We start from the raw sequence: 25830 nt of genomic DNA on the forward strand, positions 1-25830 counted from the left end.
GAAAATTCCATGGACAGAGGAGCCTGGCAGGGTCCATGGGGTCTCGAAGAGTTGGACACAACTGAGCACACACGCATTTACGAATTAGCCTGAGAGCTGGTAAACATCAGACCAGGAAGAGAACACAGCAATGTCTAGTTCAGTTTCTGGGAGAGACTGGTGGTGACTTTGGTCAACTCATTAAGCTTTCTGTGCCTCAGATTCCCTACCTCAGTTCTCAAGGAGCTTTGGAATAATGAAACACAGGACCCTTGAATTCCAAGGCTTCAACTATCTGGAAGAAAATCTTATCCAGGAGTTCTAATTGATATTGTCCTCAGTTTAATTAAGTGCTTTGTTGACACAACAGAATCATTGTTTATCTGGCTTAGCAGGGGTTGGAGGAGAAAAAATTTAAGCCAAAATAGTGATCTCTTCTGCCCCAAGGGAGATGGAAACTAGCTTTTTCTGTGAGGGGATGTCTGGCCATATTCAGGCTGGAACTCTGCCTGTATTTGAGACATGACACATTCTATTTTAGACTTAGATGGGAAGATGGGAGGTGGTGAGTTGTGGGGCAGGCAATCTGAAGAAGTTCCGAGCTCCTTCTAACCCCAAACTTTAACCCCCGACTGTGTGCCTTCTGTCTTATGTTGACTGTGGTGTGTCTTTTCCAACCTGGCAGCTGGGAGACAGGGGATCTCAACTTGCAAACTGATTTCATTGTAAAATATGAAACTTTCACTAAAAAAGAAATGTTACCTGTGGTGCTTTGATTCCCACGTGGATCCATTAAAAGCTTATTTAACCCATAATTTAGCTGAGCTGAGGAGCTGAACTAGTCTAGTAATGCTGGTACAGCCCAGGGCTGGGAGAAGAGAAAGGCATCCTTCCTTTTCTTTCCTGCCCCCTTCCCCTCCACGGCCCTCCTGACCTCTGACCTCTCAATGTTTCTGGGCAGCCACCTTCTGAGGGATCTGGGGCCCTGCTGGATACAGGATCCCTCACCCCCCCCTATAAAATCTCTGCTTCCCCTTCCCCCTGGCATTCTGCTGTGCTCCCTTAGGTGCAGGGGGGAGAACAAATAAATAGTAACCCACAGTGGGATAGGAGACACCCAAAGGGATGTGCAACAGCTGGGATTACATAAAGGAATGAAACAAAAAATTCCAGACAGCATGGAGGATACTTGCAGGGTTGGGGGTGTCTGGCCTTGGGGGTTGAAGGTGCGTGGAGTGGGTAAGCCATAGTTAGATTGACTCATAGTCCTTTAGGTTATTTCTGCCATTCAAACTTCTCTTTTTCCACACGTGAACACTTAGATTGCTTACAAGCTCCAAATTCAGCTGTATAGCAGTTTTCAAGCAGAGAACAAGGGCCTAGAGTAATAATTACTATTGTAATTTATCAGGATTGCCTAGTGACAACATTGTGCTAATCCTTTTCCATATGTTGTTTCATCTAATCCTTGCCATGACCCCATGAGGGAACTACCACTGTCCTTAAATTTTTTTTTTGCCACACTGTGCAGAATATGGAATCAGGGAGCAAACCCGCGCCCCCTGCATTGGAAACACACAGTCTTAACCACCCGGTCATCAGGAAGATCTGTCATTTTCCTTTATAGATGAGGAAATCGAGCCTCAGAGAGGTTAAATAACCCCCCTGAAGTCACAGACAGTATAGAAGAAGCTGGGATCTAAAATCAGCTTTGTTGTTGTTGAGTCAATAAATTGTGTCCAACTCTTTGTGACTCCACGGACTTCAGCACGCCAGGCTTCCCTGTCCTTCCCCATCTCCCAGAGTTTGCTCAAACTCATGTCCATTGAGTCGGTGATGCCATCCAACCATCTCATCTTCTGTCGTCCCCTTCTCCTCCCACCTTCAATCTTTCCCAGCATCAGGGTCTTTTCCAATCTTCGAAACAGGTGGCCAGAGTATTGGAGCTTCAGCTTCAGTATTAGTCCCTCCAATGAGTATTCAGGCTTGATTTCCTTTAAGATTGACTGGTTGGATCTCCTTGCTGTCCAAGCATCAAAAGCAGCCTTGAGGGATTCCCAAACCAGTAGGCCTTTTGGCAACTGCAGGTTGCGTGTTAAATGGGGCCGTGTCTGGCATGACATCTGTTTCCTCATCTGTAAAATGGGGACAATAACTGCACCTATCTCATAGGGCTATTGTAAGGATTAAGGGAGATAATCCTAAATCCTGCACATAGTAAACCTCAAAAACGCTGGCTGCTATGACCATTTAAAAAGACCCTCTTGATAACGGAGAGATAATTGTTGAAGGTTATGACAGGTACAGCTGTAGATGAGTTCAGTTCAGTTCAGTCGCTCAGTCATGTCCGACTCTTTGCAACCCTATGAATCACAGCACACCAGGCCTCCCTCCCCAACTCCCGGAGTTGGTCCATCACCAGCTCCTGGAGTTCACTCAGACTCACGTCCATCGAGTCAGTGATGCCATCCAGCCATCTCATCCTTTGTCGTCCCCTTCTCCTCCTGTCTCCAATCCCTCCCAGCATCAGAGTCTTTTCCAATGAGTCAGCTCTTCGCATGAGGTGGCCAAAGTACTGGAGTTTCAGCTTTAGCATCATTCCTTCCAAAGAAATCCCAGGGCTGATCTCCTTCAGTATGGACTGGTTGGATCTCCATGCAGTCCAAGGGACTCTCGAAAGTCTTCTCCAACTCTACAGTTCAAAAGCATCAATTCTTTGGCTCTCAGCTTTCTTCACAGTCCAACTCTCACATCCATACATGACCACTGGGAAATGGCAACCCACTCTAGTATTCTTGTCTGGAAAACTCCATGCACAGCAGAGCTGGGTGGGCTACAGTCCATGGGGTTGCAAAGAGCTGGATATGACTAAGCATGAATGAATGCAGGCATGATAGGTACATGGAGGTTTGTTATACTGTTCTCTACTTTTCCCTGCATTTGAAATTTTCCATAATAAAAATAAAAAAGAAAATCAGACGCATATTGAGTCTGGTCAGGCTAGTAGCCAACATATCAATAAGTACAGAATTACTGGAATAAATAATAGCTGCAGTGATAATTCAACAAACAAAAGCCTCAGTTTGGTAATTAAAAACAAATTCCTCTCAGTAAATTATCCTTACATTGTCAACAGAGTTTTTGGGCTAACAAAGTAATCCTGTTGGTAAGAGAACTAGAAGATGAAGTTTGCTTAGATTAAAAAAAACAAAAAACACAAAACCCTTTGAATCAAGTTTCCTAACCAAAGCCATTTACAAAGCCAGGGAGAATGAAAGCAGGAAGAAAAAGACAGGGGCTGGCTGGGGTGGGGAGGAAGAGCACGGAGCTCCGGAAATGCTGTGCCATGCCATCAGAAATGAGAAACAGAAGGTGAGCAGTAAAGTGTGCTTTTCTGGATGGGGAGATACAGATGGTTAATTCTCCCAGGCATTCCTGCTAGGTCCAATCTCACTTCTCAGCCTCAAAAAGACTCTAAGAAGTATGCCTAGTGACATCTCCAATGTGCACAGGACCAAAAGTTTTCAGAGCATGAAATGCCAAATCATGGCAACCAACAGCAGGAAGTATTCTGAGATGGTGTGAGTTATTAGAGAAATGGGAGCTGAACTTCCATATCATTTCCTTGGAAATAAAACAAGTGCAACCTGGGACTTCCCTGGTGGTCCAGTGGCTAAGACTCAGTGCCTCCAGTGGTAGGGGCCTGGGTTTGATCCCTGGTTGGGGAACTAGATCCCACACACTGCAACTAAAAGAATTTGCATGCTGTCACTAAAGATCCTGCATGCCACAATGAAAGATGGAAGATCCTGAATGCTGCAACTAAGACCTGGCACAGCCAAAGCCAAATAAAATACATCAATAAGTATTAAAAAACCCTGCAATCTCTGAATCCTATTTAGAGGCTTTTCCCATCTAGGACATGGACCTTAATGTCAGTAAGAGATTTATTTGTCAATTTTTCTTTTTTTGAGGCGGTAGCATATGCCAAGAACTGTCCTAAACATGAGAGATGCTATGGTGAGTAGAGCAGAAAAAAAAAAAAAAAAGTCTGTCTTTAAAGAGTAGTAGCTTGTTCTCTAAGACGACAGCTAAAAAGCTCAACAAAAGGCAGGCTATGGTTCAGAAGGACACTGAAACAAAAGGTTACCTTTGTACTCTTGCACAAAAACTTAGTGTGTCTACAGGTGTTCTTTTTTTCTCCTGAAAGAGGAAGGCTGAAAGGGGATATGAACACCATCTGTGAAACCACCAAGGAAGCAGATGGGGTAAACATAGGTTTATTCAACCTAAATCCTTTAGTGCACTAGAATTACAGGCTGCTCTTTGAAATTGGAAAGAGGTAAATTTAGGACACACAAGATCAAATATGAATTTATACTGTCGTACGTTCATGAAATCTGAACTCAAGAATACCGTATAGGTGGAAATAGAAGTGGCTTTGTGAAATGGGAAAAAGAGACATAATTCTTGTTTAACAGGATTTTTAGGATACTACCAAAGTTCTAATCCCCACAAAGCAACACAACAAAACCCAAGATAGAGCAAGTGAGAAAGGATGTTTGCTCTCCCTAACAAAGGGAGAGAACAGACAATGTCAAAACTGGTGAGATGGTTTCTTTCTTATTTTAAACAGAGACACAGTGATTCTTGGAGAATCTAATAAAGTTTGAGCTTGTACTCTGATACTCTTTTACTGACAACCTTTCTGCCCTGACAACTCCATAAATCAGTGGGCTCAGGGCCTGTCTAGATCCCAGCTTAAAAAGATGGATCTGGATGATTGGAGTTTGATACTTTGAGATCCAGACTTTTCAGAAAAATAGGTGAATTTCGTTGCCTCCCCAAAGTCTAGGATCAGAGGGATAAAATGCTGACAAGAGCTTGAGATTCTTAAGAGGAGAATTTTGATGGTCCTATCTAATAATCTAATGAAAACCTAATTAATGTTAAACAACTACAACTAACAGTAGTTAATAATGGCACTACAGTGTTGACCCTTGTTTCACTTGCTGTATATTTGCTGTTTACTGTGACTCCCGATCATTTTAAGCTAGGCTTGAAAAAAACCAGCTCTGCTCATAGTCCCACCTTTCCTCCTCATAGCAAGAATTTTGAAAAAATAGAAAAGAAAGAAAAAAAAACCAGGAAGATAAAATAAAAATAAAAAACCCCAACATATTCCTAATTTCAAACAAGTATGACTGTGCTCTTTTGCATGTGTTATTTGCAAGTCTTTATAGATATGGTAATTTTTAAAATATAGTTGCAGTCATAGTTGACACCACTTTGATTTCCACTTTTAAAATGAAATTGGTAGTTCTCAACGTGGAGTCGGGGCTGTGGTGTGTGTAATTTTCACCTTACATGGGGCCATTTGGCAAAGACTGGAGACACTGTCACTGAAGATGGGTTGTCCTACTGACACCTAGTGGGTGGAGGCTAGCGGTGTTGCTCAGCGTCCTACAATGCCCAGGAAAACGCCCCACAACAAAGACTATCTGGCTCAAAGTGCTGAAGTTGAGAAACCCTGTGTTAAACCTTTTGTACTAAATCACATTTCTAGGATGAACAAGCATCATTTTTTTTAATGTCGAATTAAACCCCTCACAATTAATTGAATCGTTTCTCTGATTGTTTCCAGTTTTTCTCTAGGACATCCTCACTCGATTTTCACCACCCCCCCTGCTGAATTATTTCCTTAGGATAAATCCCCAAAAGTCAGAAATACTGAATCAATGGGTATGAATATTTTTCATGTTATACAAGTTATATTGCCATTTTTCCTTACAAGTGGTTTGAATCAAATTACAACCCACCAGAAGTGTATAAGTGTACCAGTTTTGCCAAAAACTCAACAGTACCGCGCGTGTTATCATTAAAAAAAGGTGAGAGGAGGCACATATCTCCGATATAAAATTGCACCTCCAGTTTGCCTCAATTCGAATTTAAATTGCTACTCAGAAATGAATATTGTTTTCATATATGTTTTCTATTACTATCATTTTTGATATGAATTATTTATGTCTTTTGCTTATTTTTCTAATTGGTTCTGTTTTCTTATTTTTAAAAAAGCCTTACTTATTTTTTTTGGCTGCTTTGAGTCTTTGTTGCTGCGCACAGACTTTCCGGAGCTACTCTCTAGTTGCGGTTCTCGGGCTTCTCTCATTGCGGCAGCGTCTCTTGTCCGGATCACAGGCCCTAGGGCATTCAGGCTTCAGTAGCCGGGGCTCACAGGCTTACATGCTCTGCGGCATGCGGGATCTTCTGGGACCAGGGATTGAAACTGTCCCCTGCATTGGCAGGCAGATTCTTAACCAATAGACCCCCAGAGAAGCCCAATGTTTCTCTTTTAAAATTGAATGTGATCTTTACCAAGCATAGATAGTAATACTGTTGTAGTTACTGCAATTATAATTATTTTTCTTACTTTTTAAAGAAAGTTTTACTTTCTCCCCTCTCAAGATAGATATGTTAACCCTTCCTTACAGAGTTTTAATTTATACGTTTAATAATCTTTTTAGGTTCTGCTCACCTCACTCAACCTTTGGCCTCTTACATAGAGAGGCCCTGGGGAAGAGGAAAATCTCTAGTGATTGAGGTCAGCCACCGAGGTAAGAGCAGTGCTTCGTTTCTGATGGTATCACAGGACCTAATTTCCCTTAATCAAATGAAATGCCTTAGGAGGAGCCACAAGGCAGAAAGGAAAACACATGGGAAGAAGAATACCAAATTCTGTGAGGAGTTTGAAGGACCTGCATTAAAAAAAGGGCATCATACCTTTAGGACTTCAGAACTGGAAATGTTCCACATACAGCTATTAATATGCAAAAAATGCCTTCATAAATACTTGATTCTGTTCACAGTGGGGAAGCAGCTCATTTGAAAGAGGAAATAGGAGCTTGGAGTTGAAACAGGTCTGCTTATCTCCTTTTTCTTTTTTTCATTTCTCATCTCCCAATTTCCTCTTGTAGGTTTGTTTCTTCCCCACTAAACCCCCTCGTTCAACTCCTAGGAAGTTGTTGATGTCGGTTGCTACTCCTCTCTATTTATGGATTTACCGCCTAGGCCCTGATTCTCGGCCAGGTGCGGAAGAGGTGCCTCAGGAGCGAGCCCACGGTCTGCCATCCTGTGTGCTAGAGGCAAGAGCTCTCTGCCTCTTTCTTATCCTCATAGCGTCCACCGCCTCTTCGGAAACGCACAGCGGAGGTTTTAAAATCCAACCACTAGGGGGCACCAGAGGCAGCATCCAGAACTGGGTAAATCCAGGAACCCAGGCATGTCCTGCAAAGCGCTGTCTGTCTGTCTTTCTCACCCACCCGTCAGAAATTTTTTTCCAAATCGAGGTGTGTGACTTCTCATTTAAAGCACGGTGATGCCAAAAGATTCCACCTGTGGGTTTTTCCCTCCTCCTCTCAGCACACTGATAAAAAAGTAAAAGTATCTTATGTGACTGAACTAATATGGTCAGATCCCAGTGGTGGGAGGGGGCGGGGTAGGGGGCGGGAGTCGGGGGTGGGAGTGGGGATTCATGGAGAGGAAAGAAGAGCACAAACGGCTGGCGCTGATAAAGATCAATTTTGTGTGATATCCTAGCCTGCTTCAGAGAGGGAAGGCGACAGTGGAAGGAATCTACCATGTTTGTCAGTGGCCCATCAAGGTTCATAACTGAAATCCGCTGGGCAGAAATTTGTTTCTAATCCTTTCCAGATGCTTTATAGTAAACATGAAATTAGCCATTTACATGGAGTAGGTTGAGGAAGTAGTTAAAGTTGAAGTCAGTGATTAATCTAATAAAGAGCCATTAGCCTCAAGAAGTAAGGGGGTGAGGAAGGCATGGAAGGCACCTCCCCCTCTCAGACCTTACCCCCATTTTCTCTGGATTTGGAGGCTGGTGAGATTACCTAGGCTGAGCACCGAAGAATTGATGCTTTTGAACTGTGGTGTTGGAGAAGACTCTTGGGAGTCCCTTGGACCGCAAGGAGATCCAACTAGTCCACTCTGAAGGAGATCAGCCCTGGGATTTCTTTGGAAGGAATGATGCTGAAGCTGAAACTCCAGTACTTTGGCCACCTCATGAGAGGAGTTGACTCATTGGAAAAGCCTCTGATGCTGGGAGGGATTGGAGGCAGGAGGAGAAGGGGACGACAGAGGATGAGATGGCTGGATGGCATCATCAACTTGATGGACGTGAGTTTGAGTGAACTCCGGGAGATGGTGATGGACAGGGAGGCCTGGCGTGCTGCAGTTCATGGGGTCACAGAGAGCCGGACATGACTGAGCGACTGAACTGAACTGAACTGAGACTGCCTAGACATTTCCTTGATGGCTTTCCTTTCTGGTATTACTTCTCAAGGAAGCAAGGCTACTGCAACTTGAACAAACCAACAGGTTCTGGTGGGAACAATTCCCGTCCTTTCACAAAGCAGGGATGCGGGCAGGTCTCAGAGTGAGTGGGTTTGCCAGAGCCTCACAGGGGAAACCCAGGATTAGAGTTGAAGACCCTGGGTCTGGTGTTCCTCTTTCTGGATGCAAGGTTAATAATTCAGTCTAGGATTTAATTTGACATAGCTGAGCCACTCTTATTGCAGGTGATATGAGGTCTCCTGGAATATAACGATGGGGCTGTGTGAATTTGGAGTACATGAGGTGTTTGCAAGGCCTCTGGAGTTGTGGAATTATTGAAATACAGCATATTTTCCTCAGTCACAGCCTCTCTTGAAGAAGAAAATCTTTCACATTCCATATAAAGGGTATCTTCAAAACAGGCATATTAAAAAAAAATGCAAATATTGATTGTGTGGCTCCTCAGTAGCAGGAAGGGTTGACTCGGTTGTGTTTCAGCTCAGGGGAGGCCTGACCCACGCCTGGGGTCCTAACAGTGAGAGTTCAGGTCCTTCCTCAGAACCAACTAGGCACACACAGGGAAACAAAGCTACTTTTATTTTTACTGTTTTTTAATGAGTGTGAGGGAAGAGGAGAAAGCCAGGAAGTTGGAGATAAGGGAGAAATAGAGGCCATGTTGGTTCATCTCTCAACCACCAGCACCGCCCCCCAAACCGTCCCCTCCCCCGCCCCTCCCCCCCCCCCCCGCCCCCTCCTCCCCAGCTGCTGTCACTCAGCAGGGAGTGCCCTGGGCTGTGCTGCATCTGCTGAGACCCACAGAGCTCTAGGAAATACCCTGAGTTGTCTCTCTAGAGTGAATCTCAAGGCAGTGCCAGCTTCAGATCTTTAATTTTAAGGAACCAATTTATAAATATTTGTGAACATATGTCCTCGAATCACTAATAAGTATTCTTAATCCACCCAGATAAAGCATTTTTCTCCTTTCTTCACAGTCTCCTTGCATTTTTTTCTTGGTTGCTATTTTTTTCTCATTCTCAGGAATGAGCATTAGAGTAGGAAAAAAACGGGCCCATTGGCACAAAGTCTTAGTCCCCACTGCCTCCATGGAGGATGCCTTTCTGTGTTTTCCTGTTCCCTTTTGACTTTGCAGAAGTCAGGGAAAGGCCTATTTAGCTATTCGCGCTTATGAAGAGCCAGACAAAACAGTCCAAGTTGAGTTAAGACATTCCAAGTCTATGAGTTAAGGAACCTCTGTGATTTTATAGTCTACTTGTCTCATTTAATTGATGAAGCAAATGAGGCCCAGAGAGGTGAAGAATCTCACCCAGGGTCACACAGCAAGCAGGGACAAGAAGCTCAAAGTCCCGACTCCCAGTCACTTGCTCATGCAGAATCAATACTGTACCTGATTCTCGGGCTTTTGAGTCAAAGGTGAGGTCTCATTAAGATTCATATGAAGATCTGTTCTGGACTCAGTGTTTACTATGATGAAAATCAGAGGGAAAAGGGTCAAGGTTGTCAGATATAGGTCTCATGAAATTTTATATATACCATACACCTACACACCTAGTTCATATGTGTAAGACTATAAACACACACATGCTTATGGCATTCATATTTACTTACCAAATAACACATGTAACCTCTATAGGCACAGTCTAAACGCTCCATTTAATAAAGTGTTATAGACCTTATATTCAAATTTCTATTTTTCTTGTTTTGGTTGCTCTTTAAAAGAACAAAAGTAAATTCTTTGTGCTACTAAAATTCAGATAAAGCTGAAATTAAAAAGGAAATATTGATGGAAAAAATCTGCTGATACTGTTGAATATAAATTTTGTATGATCCTACTTCACTGAAGTAGGAAAATGCTTCTGCAACCTTCCAGAGAGAGAGATCAGAGCCTTCCCTTTTCCTCATTATGTGGAGGGGCAATAGGAGAGGTGGAAACACAAGCAAACAAAGGCAAAAGTCAAAACGGGGCTGGTGGGAAGGGACTAACAGAAATCTTGCCGCTCACCCAGAAGCAGGCACATACGGACAACCGCATGGAGCCGGCATGTCACCTTCACGACTCTGCTCCATGGTTGTGCTGTCATACTCTCTGTAGGTGTGGACGCTGAGGCTCAAAAGGTAAAGTAATCCACCCAAGGGTGTGCAACTAGTGAGGTTTTGAGTAAGGATTTGAATCCAAGACTGCCAGACTCAAACTTCATGCTGCTAGAGGATAGGATTTATTTTGTTTTTCTTTTTTTCCCCTAAGAAAGTAAATTTCACGTCTATAAAGGAATGTTTATTTGAGGAACAGATTCAGCTAAGTGCATTGCTCCTCTGAAGAGGATTTTAGTCTCTGGTACTGGACTAGTGTCCAGCACAAGGTTCTTTACATACTTGCTAGTCCTAAGTAGTTCTGTGACGAGTCAGGCCATATGCAGTTCTGCATCTTTGCTTCTTTGACCTGAAGCCTCTACTCTTTCTTTGTGGGCTGACTCCGTTTCCCTTTTCTGTTGTTTCTCAGCTGTTCTATCTTGCTGGAAAATGGCTTCTGCACAGATTGAAAACATTTGTTATTTGAGATAACTAGGGAAACTGAGGCCCAGAGAGTGATTTCATGTGATTGGCTCAAGGCCATACCTTGAAAGAGCGCGGGACCAGAACTTGAACCCAGACCTCCTGACTTAGTATCTCCTACTTTTCCCCTCCACCTCACGCCTCCTCCTGTTAGCCTCACTTGATCTTGCCACATCACAGCTGTTTGGCCCTGATCCATCCTCTGGACAAATCCAGCCCAACAAAATTGTGTTGCGATGAGGTTCACTTGACCGTGGCTTGGAAGGAACCATGAGTCTCTTAGAAAAGAAACTTATAAATTCTAATGCATAAGGAAAGTTCTTGCAACACCAGGAGAATGAATCAGTCAGCCAGAGTTCAAGAAATGTAAACACGTTTTTAGATAGGAGACTGAAAAATTGCTTAAGACTTCTCCATCTCTTGGGTCAAGACCCTGGTAATTTACTGAGGTCCAAGCTGTCGAGGAGACACAACTCAAATTGCATTCCTGGGAGATAGAGCAATGGGGGTGGTAACACTTCCTCTCTGAACCATGTGGCGGGATCTGCGGGATCTTATCAAGCTGAAGAAACTGACTAACCCATCAACCATCGCAGGCAACTGGCTGTGAATACAGGCACAGTTCTATCCCATTATTCCTGAGCTGGTGTGTACATTCACAGACCACAGACTACACAACTTCCAGACCTGCCTGAAACTGGGAGCCCAGAGTTTTTTTGTGGTGACCATTTCTGCCACTAAAGAGAGAAACAAAAAACACATTCCTTCCCCTGCTGCCCACCATTGGGCCCAAGTAGATTTTCAAATGCTAGCATTAATCTAGCAGCAGGCTTTTAGCAAGGAGATAGCATTCCTGCCAGATAATCAGGCAATTTCAGAGATGACCCTTACTAGGTGGGGTCTCATGCTAAACCTCCTCTGCTTTCTTCAAATCATGGGATCCTTCAGCAAGCACTCAAAACTTGAAAAGCAGCAAAGAGCATCTGATACTAGCATGCAGTATAGGTGGCTTAAAATTTCCCTCAATTTCGAGAGTAGAATGGAAATATATACTGTACACTACCATAGGTAAAACAGATGAAAGTGAGTGAAAGTGTTAGTTGCTCAGTTATGTCCGACTCTTTGCAACCTTATCAACGATAGCCTGCCAGGCTTCTCTGTGGGGATGGTCTATGAAAGCATACTGGAATGGGTTGCCATGCCCTCCTCCAGGGGATCCTCCCAGCCCAGGGATCCAACTCACGTCTCTTATGTTTACTGTGTTGGCAGGCGGGTTCTTTACTGGGAAGCCCTGGACATGTATATACCTATGCCTGATTCATGTTGATGTATGGCAGAAACCAACACCATATTGTAAAGCAAGTATCCTTCAATTACAAATAAAAATATATTAAAAATTTCCTTCAATTTCAACCTATGTTATTGTTGTTGCTGTTCAATCTATGTTGCTGCTGCTAAGTTGCTTCAGTTGTGTCCGACTCTGTGTGACCCCATAGACAGCAGCCCACCAGGCTCCTCCGTCCTTGGGATTTTCCAGGCAAGAACACTGGAGTGGGTTGCCACTGCCTTCTCAACCTATGTTGGCCACATTTAATTCCCAAGTTGTTGTTTATTGTTTTAAATAAAAATGAAACATGGCTCTATTTATTCTGATTGTTTCAGAATACTTATTTCTCTTGGTATAGGATGCTCATCTGATATCAAGAGACTGAAAGTCACCTTATCAGGCAGAGTGGGCCACCTGATTCCTTCCCAGTTGTGTGTCAGTTCTTGTGAGAGAATGTCAGACCTGCAGGCTCCAAAGGGGTCAAACGCTTGGTGGGTACAAGGGCAGGAACTATCAAAAGTGCTGGCGGGAGCCTTTTAAATTATGCATAGCGTCTTTTTCCACCATGCTGTTCTTGAGGCCTGAGTACCCTTTGACCGCTAATGTTCACTCATGGAACTGCCCCCATAACTTGCAGTGGTTCGTCATTGAGGGGATGTATCCAATGCCAAACAGATCTCAGAAAGTACTTTTGCCTTCCCACAGCTTTGCATGTGGACTTGCAGCAGAAACCAGTGGGAGGAGGCTTAAAAGTCAGCCTTCGTACCTTCATGGTTTTGTGTTTTTGGTCAAAAATGGAAAATGCAAAGGCAAATTCCAGATTGTTAAAAAAAATTCTTTCCAGTAGAAACGAAACCATAAAAGGAAGGATAATACTGGCCCCTTTACATAGCCCTGCTGACCTTTCCTTAAGAATAGTATCTAAAAATACTTTATTTTATATGATATGACTCAAGATGCCTATGACCTGTAGAGCTTTTGTTGTGTTATAATAAATCTTGAACCTGTTTGCTTAATGCAGGAGATCAAGACCCAAGATGGCCTTTTGGTATTGTCATTATCAAATTCTTGGAACAAGATTTAAGGTCTTGTTTACGCTACACATTTTCACTTTAAATCTTCCTGGATGAGGAGGAGGATGAGATGGGCATATCAAACAGTTGTTTAAGACCTGTGAAAGTCTCCAGCCTAAAGACATACCCCAGGGAGCTCTATTAAAGGAGCCAAGTAGACAGATCTAGAAGATATGAGTCAGTCTGGGTTTAAATATGGAAATGTCTAGTTAAATGCAAGGACATTATTTTTCTTCCAATTTGAAATAACTTCTTTTACTTACTTATATCTTCTTAGACCAAGGCTAACTCAGTCTCAAGAGTCTAGCTTTGGGAATACTAACTTCTCTCAAAAGTTCATAAATTACTTTTTATGGAGAGGTCCGAAGGTGCATGGCAGTTTACCAAGCCCCAGATGGAAGGCAAATTGAAATTCAAGTTGTGTAGCAATAAAATATCAACTGCACTAGAAATCCTCCAATTGACATACATCATATGACTAATAAGGATACTTGTGGTAGAAGATGGCATGGAAGAAGGGAATTCAGAGAAGAGGCTGAAGGTGGAGCTACGCACAGAGCGGCCAATCAGTTCGGTTCAATAGTCTGCGGAAAATACTGTCCTTGGACACTTGCTCTCAAGCAAGTGTAGATCTCTGGTCTTACCCTGCTCAATCCATTGTCTACATAGTTGGGAGAGCCATTTCTCTAAAATAAAAACCTGGTTATGTCACTTTGTGTGTAAACAGGATCTCACATCCTTTAGGATAAATTTCTCAGTTGCTACCTATGAGCCTTCCTGATCTGCTCCTGTCTACCCCACCAGCTGCATTTCTCGCCACTTCCTCTCTTAAATGTACCCTGAGGTCCAGGCACTGCAAGCTACTTACGTTTCTCCCATGCCACCATGCTTTCTCACCTTCTTATGGTCCCTTTTCCTGGAGCATTCTTTCATCTTTGATATGGCTAGTTCCTATCTATATCCTTAGAAACTCAGCCTTCTTAACCCCCAGATGGAGTTAGCATGTACTCCCTCATGTGCTCTCAGCACACTCCACTAGTCTGGATGACTTTAAGGCATGGACTTTATCTCTCAACTCTTATGCCCAGCACATTATTTGGCATTAGTAGAGGGTCTATTAGTGTTTGTTGGATGAATGAATGAGCAATCTTTATGTGTCCTGTAAAATAGATGCACTAATTCTTTCCATTGGACATATTCTGATGCTGGTGTCTTCATTAATTTTCAAATGAGGGGTTTCTAGGAATGAAGATGACCGCAAATGTAAATCCTCAGGCCATAGGGAGATGTGTGAAAGAAGCAAGAGAGAAACCAGGAGGAAAAAAATCCTTAAGAAAACCTCATGCTTCTTTATCATCTTTTTAATGAGAAGGTAACACAAATGTCTGGAGAGTGATGAAACAGAAAACAGTATTTATGGATTACTAGTTAATAAAAGTTATCATTTTTTTATCACTCTGACAGGACAAAACTTAATATTCTTAACTTTATTATAGCTGATACACACACACACACACACACACACACACACACACAGAGACATCTTGAAATCCATACCAGCCTTAAAGTGCATTGTGCTAAGCATGACTTCACTGCTTGAGCAAGCCCCTGATCCCTCATGCATGTCATACACTTAATGGACAGTGGATCCTGCTCCTATTGAAAGGACACTTCCTGAGCATTCCAAGAATCCTTAGATTTGTGAATGCTCCTAGTGTGTATCACATCCCCAGTAAAACTAAACTAAAAATGAAGAAAGAGGGGGAGCTCTTCAGACTCTTAATGAGTTGATAGATATATAGGATTTGAATGATTTATAAAACTATTATTTGGCAGAGAATCATCAAATTGTTAGACCACTTCACTTTCTCTTAATCCCATTACCAGTCACAGCAGTTGGTATACTTTTTAGGGCCGTTAAAAAAAAAATCAAGAACTTACTTCCTGGTGGTATAGTGGATAAAAGAATTCACCTGCCAATGTAGGGCACACAGGTTCGATTCTTTGTCTCAGAAGATTTCATATGCCCTGGAGCAACTAAGCCCATGTGCCACAATTACTGAGCCTGTGCTCTAGAGCCTGAGAACCCCAACTAAAGCCTATGTGCTACAACTACTGAAACCTAGAATATGTGCTTGGCAACAAAAGAAGCCACTCAGTGAGAAGCCTGTGTACCACCGTGAAGAGCAACCCCAGGTCATCGCAACTAGAGAAAGCCTGTGGGCAGCAACGAAGACCCAATATAGCCCCATACAAGCAAACAATGTTCTTCTTTAAAAAAAAAAAATTAACTTTCCAAGAGCTCCTGCAGATGTTACAATGAATATAGACCACAAGGCTGAGATTGCTTTAGCGTACTCACTAGCTTCTGTCTCCTAGCCTGGCCATATCTATAATTTGACTTCTTACCTCTGTAAAATGATAGATTGTATGTGTCCCTGACTTCTGAAGTCATTTGCAAATAGTCAAAACTGTCCTTCAAGTACACAAATACCTAAAGTCTGTCATCTATATAATTTTTAAAAATCTTATCATTTTTATCTGAAAATATTCCTTGGGGCGGAGATCTAGATGGCAGAAAAGAAGGACATGGAGCTTACCTTCTCCCACAAACACATCAAAACTACATCTATATGTGGGACAATTATCATAAAAACTATTCCTTAAAACCAAATGGCCAAGAAAACAAAAAGTTGTTAAAGCTCTATAGATTCCAATAAATAGATGTTTTAAACTGCTCTTTAAACTCAATCCCAGCGGGTATCTGGTATATTCAGAGTAGCATTACATCCATTTCCTTAAAAACAAATGGGCAGTGTTAGGCTTAAAGAGATGTAAGAATTTTTTGTTAAGGTCTTTGAGCAAATCGAGGGAACAAATAAGTTGCCTCTATTCTAAGCCCCAAAGCAGGTACTCTGTGCTTCTATGGGTAGGCCCATCGGAATGGGAGTTGTCATTTAATAGGGATAGACTTTCAGTTTTGCAAGATAAAAAGAGTTCTGGAGACTGGTTACACAACAATGTGAATCTACTGAACACTACTGAACTGAACACTACTGAACTGTACACTTAAAAATTGTTAAGATGGCAAATTTTATTTCATGTGTATTTTGCCACAGTTAAACAAATGTCAGGGGACAGAAGGAGATGAGGAATTATGCTCCAGGCAAAGGGAACAGTGTGTTCAAAAGCTTGGAAATGAGAAAGAGATTTGCATTAGCCTAAGGTCTTTCAGTTACTAGCAATAGAGAAGAGAAGGAATTAAAAGTTTTCTTTCCTTCCCCTGGATACAAAGCTTGCCATGGGGCTGTTCTGAAATAGCTCAGGTTTGTCTTTGGCACTTTACCATTTCCCTTCCTATACTTTTCTTTTTGAATCTCTTCTTCCATTTAGCTAATATTTTCCCATTCATCCAAGCCCTCCAATGTACCACAACTACCAGGAATGTTTCAACTCTTAAAGCTCCACTTATTCCCAAATTCTCCAACCTTGTTTCCATCTCATCAGAATTTTTAGTCCCTCAGGGCAGCTGTTCTTACCAGGTTGTGAGAGGACAGTTACCTGATTAAACACATTTTTACTAAAGTGTGAATGACTGTTAGCTTCTCAGAAGTATCAACCTTTTAAGAGACTACTTCAGAATTCGAAGTGAATCTATTATTAGTGAGATTTTAACAGTAGTATGAAGTGAAACTGTACCATTTTCAGCCTTATTAGGAAGAATATTTTTGATCTGGAGAGCTACCCTGTAAACAGGCTTATCTGGCTTGATAATCTATCTTGGGAGTTTGGTTCTTCCAAACTGTTCTGACTTTGTTTCAACTTCTTTCCATATCTCTAAAAGTTGTAAATCATTTTTGGTGTTATCCACAAAAAAGTGTCTGATGCTGAGTAACGGTCATTGAAAGGTGAAAAGGATGTGCAACAGAAATCATTTATTAGTGTGAGTCATTATTAAGTCAGGAACTTCCTAAACTCTTGTATGTTAGGTGGAAACATACCTGTCTATTCTATTTTACATTTTATTTAAGTATAGTTGATTTACAATGTTGTGTTAATTTCCACCTTACAATAAAGTGATTGTATATGTGTGTTTATATATATATACATACACAATATTCTTTTGTATTGTGGTTTCTCACAGACTATTGAATATAGTTCCCTGTGCTATACAGTAGGACCTTGTTGTTTATTCAGTCTCTATACAATAGCTCCCCTCTGCTGATCCCAAACTCCCAGTCCTTCTTCCCCACCCCTGCTCCCCCTTGGCAAGCACAAGTCTGTTCTCTGTACCTGTAAGTCTGGGAAACATGCCTGTTTAGATTGACGTCACCGCTAACCATGCATAGTCTTAAAAATACAGGTTCCTATGGTTCAGATTCCAGCTTCACCAGTTAGGTGTATGACCTTGGGCTAGTCACTTCACCTCTCTGAGCCACTTTGTCTTAGATGAAAAGTGAGGACAATGTTAGAATTTATCTCTTATCATTGCTCTGAGGATGAAGTGGTCTAATGAATGTGAAACATTCATCACAGTGTTCGGCGTGTGGAAGATAGATAGCCATGGTAGTTATCATCTTCATCGTCCTCATCTTGCCCTGGAGGGCTCCTATGAAGAGCTGCTTTGGCCCAATTCCAGCCCAACAAGTGAGAATGAACAGAACTGGCCCTGGTACTCTTCCCACCATGATCAGGATGTCCCCCCAAGGAGAATGGCGAGAGGACTAATGCCGGGCTCTCTGGTGTTCCTCTGCTTACTTATTTTGACATTGGCAAGCATGTGACAGTGCTTTTCTCCTTCAAATTTTGCCGTCTCTAGCAAAACCAGTGCCCTCCACCCATCTGGCTCCAGCCCTCTGTCTGTGGCCTCGCTTCCTGTTGCTATAGCAGGTCTCTCATGCAGGATTCATCCCTGCCTGTCCCAAAATAAGCAGTGAGGAAGACCACACACATTTCTCTATTAATCAAAGACTATTTTTAGGAGTGAGAGAAAAATCTTTACATAATCATCCTTCCCCCTGGTTTGAAGCAGAAGCAGCAGTCGCAGCAGCTGGAAGATGAGCTTCAAAGTCAGACCTACACCCCCAGTTTTTGCTTATTTCTCCATGGGGGAAACGAAATGGAAAAGGAAGCATGGAAGAGGCAGAACTGACCTCACTCCTGCATTTAGAACACAAGCCCGAGAACCTTTTCCGGATAGTTTTTTAGTTTGTGGATGTGAAATTTGAACCGTGCCCAACCCTGGGAGGCTATACTCACCTCGTTATAACGTGAACTGTGCAGCGTTTGGTCTGCGAAACCTACAGGACATGTGTGCAAATTCTCCTTTGGGAGCCAGCTCAGCACAGGCATTTAGTCTGACTTTTCTTCTCCCCTAATATTTACACTCAGACCACAGCACCAAGACTGCCCATGAGTAACTCTAGAGGATGCTGTATTTCTCAGACTTTCTATGAAAGGAATATTATTTCCTACTTACTGCTATATTTGAGGAGAAACTGTGTGCTTCTGGAGGTCTGGGTATGAAATAAAATGTATATGAGTGCAATAACACAGAGGAGAAGTAGAAGTGACTCTTTAGGGGAAAATCTTACCTTTTAGTAGATGTTGAATACTAGATTCCTCCTCTCCATGGCCGGCATTTGAACTGACAGATTCATAGGCTGAAAAGCAATAAGGGTTTTACCTAAGTCAATGAAAAAAATCTTGCAAAAAAGCTATTTTCCTTACCCCAAGACAGGGGAAAATACAGTGGGATGGCTTGATGTCTAGGTCTCCTAATGAATTAAATAGTTTTGAAAACCCTTAGATGCCATCACTGAGGGAAGGCTGATCTAGGATTTAAAAAGCATGGAAGAAATAATAATATTTTTATTTGAGGTGTTGGGGGTGAAACGCTGTAGGTACTGTGATGTGTAAATTCGGAGAGGCGAACCTGTGACAGAACAAGAACATGAAACAGTTAACTCCTGACACCCGCTGTGAGGAGATGCCCAGATCTGAACAGCAGATGTGCCGTGGGGGCCCCAGTGCGGACAGCGATGGGGGGATGACAGACAGGCGTGAGGAGCCCCCGCCTCCAGCTGTAGCCAAATTCAAGGGTTGGACCAGGGAGACTGGAGGGCTTCTAGCCCATCTGATCCCAGCCAGAAAGACAGACAGGCTTTTGTACAGCCCTGATGAATTTTTTTTTGCAATCTCTTCAGATTCACTCTGGATGAGAAATATTCTCCTAGCTGCCCTTGTCAGTCAAAATGAAAACTAGTTAAAATAATGGCTGAAGAGGGTTAGGATAACCGGCCAGAGAAAGGCAGTTAGGGGAGAGGTAACGGATAGCAAGGAGATCAGCTGAGTGGATCGGAAATGGGTCTTTTAATGAGAAGTGTGTGTGTGTGTCTGTTTGTCAGAGAGACAAAGGTGTGAGATAACAGAAAGATAGAAATAGGGAGGAAGAAGGTCATAGAAAATCAAACACATCTGAAAGAGATTTTGAGACCTATCTAACTCCCCTGCCCCCACTCATTTCCCTATACATATTTGTATTTATATGCTTCATCATCTCATTACTGATAATCCATATACCAGAGACACTGCCAGAAGAGAATGTTTGGTTTTGCTGATTTGCTAAACCGTGGTGGGGCTTGGAAAAGCCTGCTCCTTGGCGCTTTCCCAGCCTGTCATTGCACGCATGCAGCCACAAGCAGGCACACATCCTAGGCTGAGCAGGGCAACTTGGGATTCTGGGAGGCAACACTGGAGAGAGAGAAAGCCATAATTAGTGTTAATTGTTGACCCTACAGTTCAAGAATAGATGCTCTGGAGAATGGGAAATGAGAACAAACATTAATTATTGAGTAGGGACCTTGGAGACAGGCACGCTGGATTAAAAGGAGAGAGATAAATTGCATAATGAATGTTAATTTTCCCTCAAAGAATTGAGTGGTCGGTGGTTGGAAGGGAAAAAGAGGCTAAAACAATCATGAAAGAGAAAGCTCAATGTGTGTCAGGGTGAGAGGGTGCAGGAGGGTTATACAAACACTCTCCATCACGGCTTGCCCCTTCCTCACTCACAGCTCCGGGGAATCTGCGATCAGGGCTTTCCTTAGAACTCTTGTTATTTACCACAGTCTTCTGTAGGGATGCTCAACCAGTTCCCCAAGAGCACACACGCCTCAAAACAGCCACGGTGCATGACAAGTGGAGAGGCAGTTTATTTTTACTGTGGAATTTATTTTTTATGTGTGTTGGTGGGAGTTTGACTTTAAATCAAGGAAGCTGTGGGAACTGAGGGCCACACGGGAAAGGACTGTGGTCCTGTGTGTGCCCCCGTGGGGGGACTCGGGCTCCAAGGTCTTGATTTTTGTTTTACCTTAATTATAGCACACAAGATGCATGTGCATCCCCCCAAGCCCAAAGTAATCCTTTTAACTGAAAGTGAAAACAGAACATGGTAGTTTGAGTAGATAATTGGAGATGAGGATGTGCTAATTTGCTTCAGTCGTGTCTGACTCTTTACAACCCCATGGACTTGTCTCTCACTAGGTTTCTCTGTCCAAGGGGATTCTCCAGGCAAGAGTACTGGAGTGGGTTGCCATGCCCTCCTCCAGGGGCTCTTCCCAACCTGGGGATCAAATCCAAGTCTTTGAAGTCTCCTGAATTAGCAGGCAGGTATTTTACCACTAGTGCCACCTGGGAGATGAGAATTGCAGCCAATTTTGTGAAGAGACTCTACACACAGGCTTGTCACTGGCTGCTCAGATTCAATGTGCCAGTGACCCTCCCCATATGCGGCTGGTGGCCCTGAGGGCCGTCGCCTTGCCACATCTGCTATGTCTGCCCATTGCCTGCCATCCAGGCCCCTGGCAGCTGCTGTCTGGATGGCTCTGTAGTCGTCTGAGCACTTGGCTTTTTCTCCTGCCTGCTGCTGGCACCCCTGTTCCTGACATCCCTCCTCAGGCATCTGTAGTTTCTTGTTGCCTAAAAAGCAGCATTTCAGCTCTTTTCTGGTGCACAAGGCCTTCCCTGGCCTGGTCTTGGCCTACCTTTCAGCCTCATATCCCTGCGTGAACCCCCTACCCCTGCCCCACAGAGCCTTCTTACAGGCCACTCATCATTTCCCACATGGACTCTGCTTTCCTATCTCTTTGGTTTATGCTGGTCCCTCGCTGGGTCATGTCTTTCTTCTTTGTTTATCTACTTCTACCAGTTTCTTAAAGGTCAGTGCAAATGGGAATTCCTCTGCAAAAATCCTTTCTCATCCCCCAGGTTAGAATCTATCACACCTTCCACCAAGGCCCCTGCATTCTGTTGTTTAGGCCTCTGTTACAATGTTCACTTCATTCTGCCTTGTGGGAGAGTCAGTTGCATGTGAATCTGTTTTCATGTGAGGTCTTTGAAGGCAGCAGCCACAGGGCCTGGTGCTGAGTCCTGGGCAGTTGGGAAGAGAAGAGCACTGTTTCTGGAGCAGACGGGCCTAGGAACAATTATGCTGAGCTGTTCCCCAGGGGTGATTAATGTGCACAAGGGGGTTAACCTTGTCTTTCAGTTTCCTCACCTGTGATGTGAATGAAAATACTCCCTTCATCGGATTATTGGGATGATGGAATGAGATGACCTAGATGCCTGAGGATGTCTGCTCTTGGTATTAACATCCTTTTCCATCCCTTGAACATGGTAGGCATCCTGTCCATTGATAGAGGAGTCAGGCACAATGTAATGCATCTTTTCTGTTTTAGGTCCAATGACATTTTATATTGAAATTTTACTTAATATTTTACAAGATGTACTGTATGTATGATCTGGTTTGGTTATCACAAAGCAAAGCAAACTAGGATGGCGGGTATTGTCATAGTTGCATTATATTAGGGAATGTAGTGAACTGCTGTAGGCTCCCCCGGTGGCACAGTGGTAAAGAATCTGCCTGCCAATGCAGGAGATGCAAGAGACGTTGGTTCGATCCCTAGTTGGGAAGATCCCTGGGAGGAGCAAATGGCAACCCACTCCAGTATGCTTGCCTGGGAAATTCCATGGATGGATGAGCCTGGCGGGCTACAGTCCATGGGGTTGCAAAGATTAGGACATGACTGAGCACACACACAAGCTGCTGTAACAAAGAGGTTCAACAAGATAAACATTTTTTTTTTTTTCAGGTAAGAGTCCTGAGGGAGGTGGGTAGACTGGGGTGGCACTGTTCCACAAAGTTATCTGGGCATCGTGGTTCCTTATATCTTTTGGCTTCATCATCCCCTAGAGCACTGCCCTTTTCCACGTGTTTGAAGTTACTTCACCAGTACAACCAAGTCCAAGGGGAAAGAAGAGGAAGAAGAGGAGGAAGAGAAGGAGGACGGCAGTGGTTTCTTTTTAAGGAGATGACCCAGAATTGTACACATTACTTCTGTTCACATTTCATTGCCACACCTGTCATACCTGGCTGCAAAGGAGGCTGGGAAATATAATTCCTAACTAGGCAGCCATGTGTTCAATTAAACTTCATGGTGAAAGTGAAGTGAATTCACTCAGTTGTGTCCAACTCTACCAGGCTCCTCTGTCCATGGAATTTTCCAGGCAAGGGTGTTGGAGTGGGTTGCCATTTCCTTCTCCAGGGGATCTTCCCAACCCAGGGATTGAACCTGGGTCTCCCACATTGCAGGCAGATGTTTTACTATCTGAGCCACCAGGGAAGCCAACTTCATGGTAGGAGATTCTAAAAATAATAGGAATAATGGAAAAATATATATTGGGGAACAGGTAAAATCTTTGCTACTCATGGTTTTAATCAATATTTATGGATAGTGTTCTGGCAGTACCTATGGTGTTCTCTGGTGTATTCAGAAGTAGATGTGGGGGATATATCTATAGGAATTTTAAATCTCAGAGGAGAATGAAGAAAAAGAGTAAAAAAGATAAAAAAGCGAGGGAATGCCTGGTGAGAGACCCAGGTAGTGAGAATTAGTAGATCCTAAGACAGTAGCAGTCAGTGTGGGCTTTGATGGTCAGGTGAGGTGGTGCAATGAAGATGGACTTCAGCTAGTCCTTAAAGCCTAGAAACTAGAGGCAATAAGTTTTAAGGAGAAGACCTTTGGCCTAAGTTGTTGCAGGAAGACCTTGGCTTGAACCTTAGATTTGTCACATAGAATCTGTGTGACTTTGAGCAAGTCGCCATAGCTCTCTGGGCCTCCGTTTCCCTTCCACAAAATGAGTTTTCAACTGTGGTCTCATAGTTCTAGTGACTCTGCACAGACCCCACAGCCAGGAATCATTTAGGAGGGAAAGAATTAGCTGGGCTCTGAAGAAGTTGTGGGGGTGGGTGCACAGTCAGGCCATCCTCACTTTAACCAGGCAGCCCTGCTTCTACCTGTTTTCTGTATAGGTATCCCCAGAAAAATCTGTTTGATAAAATGCATCCCCTACTTACACGCTGATGAACGTAATGCCTACATTCCCTCTCAACCCTAAGGTTCTATGAAAAACTGGGAGGGGAGTAGAATTTACAGCCTCGCAGGCCCTGAAAGAAAAATATAAGTACATATGCAAAAAATAAAGAGGAATTAAGTATTCTTCAACACTTCATATTGAATTTCTTCTTAAAAAAGAGAATTTCCAGCAGATTCAGAAAGAACTGTTATTTTTAATATTTTTCTTCTTTGGAAGGCATAAAGTGGTGATAATATCACATTTTAAGCCAAATACAAGGGAGGGGAATCTTTGTACTTAGAGAAAGCATGAGAGGTTTCTGTCAAAGGAGAGGAGACCGCCCAGCGGTTTTCAGTGGCTCTCTGCAGGTGGCCAGCAGAGCACCGTCCAGCGTGGGCTGCTGAGGCTGCACTGGGTTCACTGCGGTGAGGGAAGGAACTCCGCTTCTCTCTGAAGTCCTAACAAACCCAGTGATCACTGCCCTGTGGTCCATGGGACAGACCCAAATTAGCCTCACACCCGGCCTCCCGGGAACTGCCCATGATTTCTGCAAGGGGAAGAGAGTATATGGGTCAGGCCTCAGTAGAGAACAGAAACCACCAGGTATTTTAAGAGGAAACGAAGCTGCTACAGAAAACTTCGTGTTTCCAAAGTTGCTGCAGCAGCTGCCTCTTGATACCAAGTCTTCACCAGCTGGCTTGCCGGCAGTAAGTAGCCAAAGTGCCTCTGCCTCATTTCTGCCCTTCAAGCCTCATGCAAGTGCATGTATCTGGCAGAACCTAATTTGCCTGGAGAATCCCAGGGACTGGGGGAGCCTGGTGGGCTGCCATCTATGGGGTTGCACGGAGTTGGACACGACTGAAGCGACTTAGCAGCAGCAGCAGCAATTTGCATTCAGGGCTTCCCTGGTGTCTCAGATGGTAAAGAATCAGCCTGAAATGTGGGAGACCTGTGTGACCCCTGGGTCAGGAAGATTCCCTGCAGAAGAGAATGGCAACCCACTCCAGTATTCTTGCCTGGAGAATTCCAGGGACAGAGGAGCCTGGTGAGCTACATTCCATGGAGCTGCAAAGATTCAGACATGACTGAGCGACTAACACACACACACAATTTGCATTCAGCCTCCCTCACTGCAAAGGTTATCTGGGAAACGTGGTTTTCAGTCTGCCAGCCTCCGGAGTACAGGAAGGTGCCCTGGAAGGAACTGCTGGGTGCCAAATGACCATATCCAACCATGTTTTCCTTTATTTCAACATCTGAGATCTGCTAAATCCATCAACATGATTGCTTATTAACAAACACTGACTGGGCAAAAGGGCCTTATCACCACCCAGGTTTCCTCCACCTTCCTTTTTACATGGAGATGGAAGGATTGTGGATTCAGAACTGAGGTTTGGGAAATGAAAACAAGAACAATCATGAATTACTGAATAGCTGATATCCTGCTTCAGGATTTAGACAACAGAACTCCTTTATGGAGGGAGTCTCCTTGGGAAATGGGGTTATTTACTAACATATAGCATTATACCTGGAAAGAACCTTAGAAATCATCAGTTTAGCATTTTCCAAAGTGTGTTCCAAAAACTAGTTAGATGTGCATGACGCTTTACTCAAACAAGAAAGAATTCAATGGTCAAATAAGTTTGGGAAACACTGCATATTCTCATCTTGAGGAGCCATAACCCATATTAACATAGTAGAGGCTCCTGCAGGGAGGAATCTGCTTCACTTTGGCCCACTGGTTTCCAACTTATTTAGTCTCAGAATTTTTTTTAAAAAACAGAATGCCTGCTAACCTTCTGAGGACTTGAATTTCTATGGGACATACACTGGGAGAACTGGATTGAATTCCAGTTCCTTTTTTTCTATACAGAGAAGCTGAGTGCCAAAGCAGTGAATTCATTTGCAATGATCACAGAAATCAGGGTGATAGAGCTGCGGATAAAACCCAAGACTGTGGACATTTAGTCCAGAGTTCTTTCTTCTTCTTCATGCTGTCTCATCTAATGGACTTCTCCACTTTCAAATCTCCAGGCATTTTTGCTAAAGCAATAGCTGCTAAGAGATAGGCTACTCAGGGAAAAGCACATTTTGTCAAATATCCCACCAATGTGGAAGGAT

At 43.3% G+C, this 25830-nt stretch overlaps 1 protein-coding gene across 1 annotated transcript in view; it reads right to left on the reverse strand.

Moving 5' to 3' along the window:
* KIAA2012 (KIAA2012 ortholog) overlaps positions 1-25830 on the reverse strand; it is a 131943-nt gene that overhangs the window by 64414 nt on the left and 41699 nt on the right. Inside the window, exons 12-13 of the mRNA XM_018060816.1 lie at positions 18891-18959; positions 9731-9807 (exon numbers count right to left, since the gene is read on the reverse strand). Coding sequence (XP_017916305.1) covers positions 9731-9807; positions 18891-18959 — 146 coding nt within the window. The remainder of the gene's footprint in view (positions 1-9730; positions 9808-18890; positions 18960-25830) is intronic.

Source organism: Capra hircus, chromosome 2, assembly GCF_001704415.2.
Source record: "Capra hircus breed San Clemente chromosome 2, ASM170441v1, whole genome shotgun sequence".
Lineage (NCBI taxonomy): Eukaryota > Metazoa > Chordata > Mammalia > Artiodactyla > Bovidae > Capra > Capra hircus.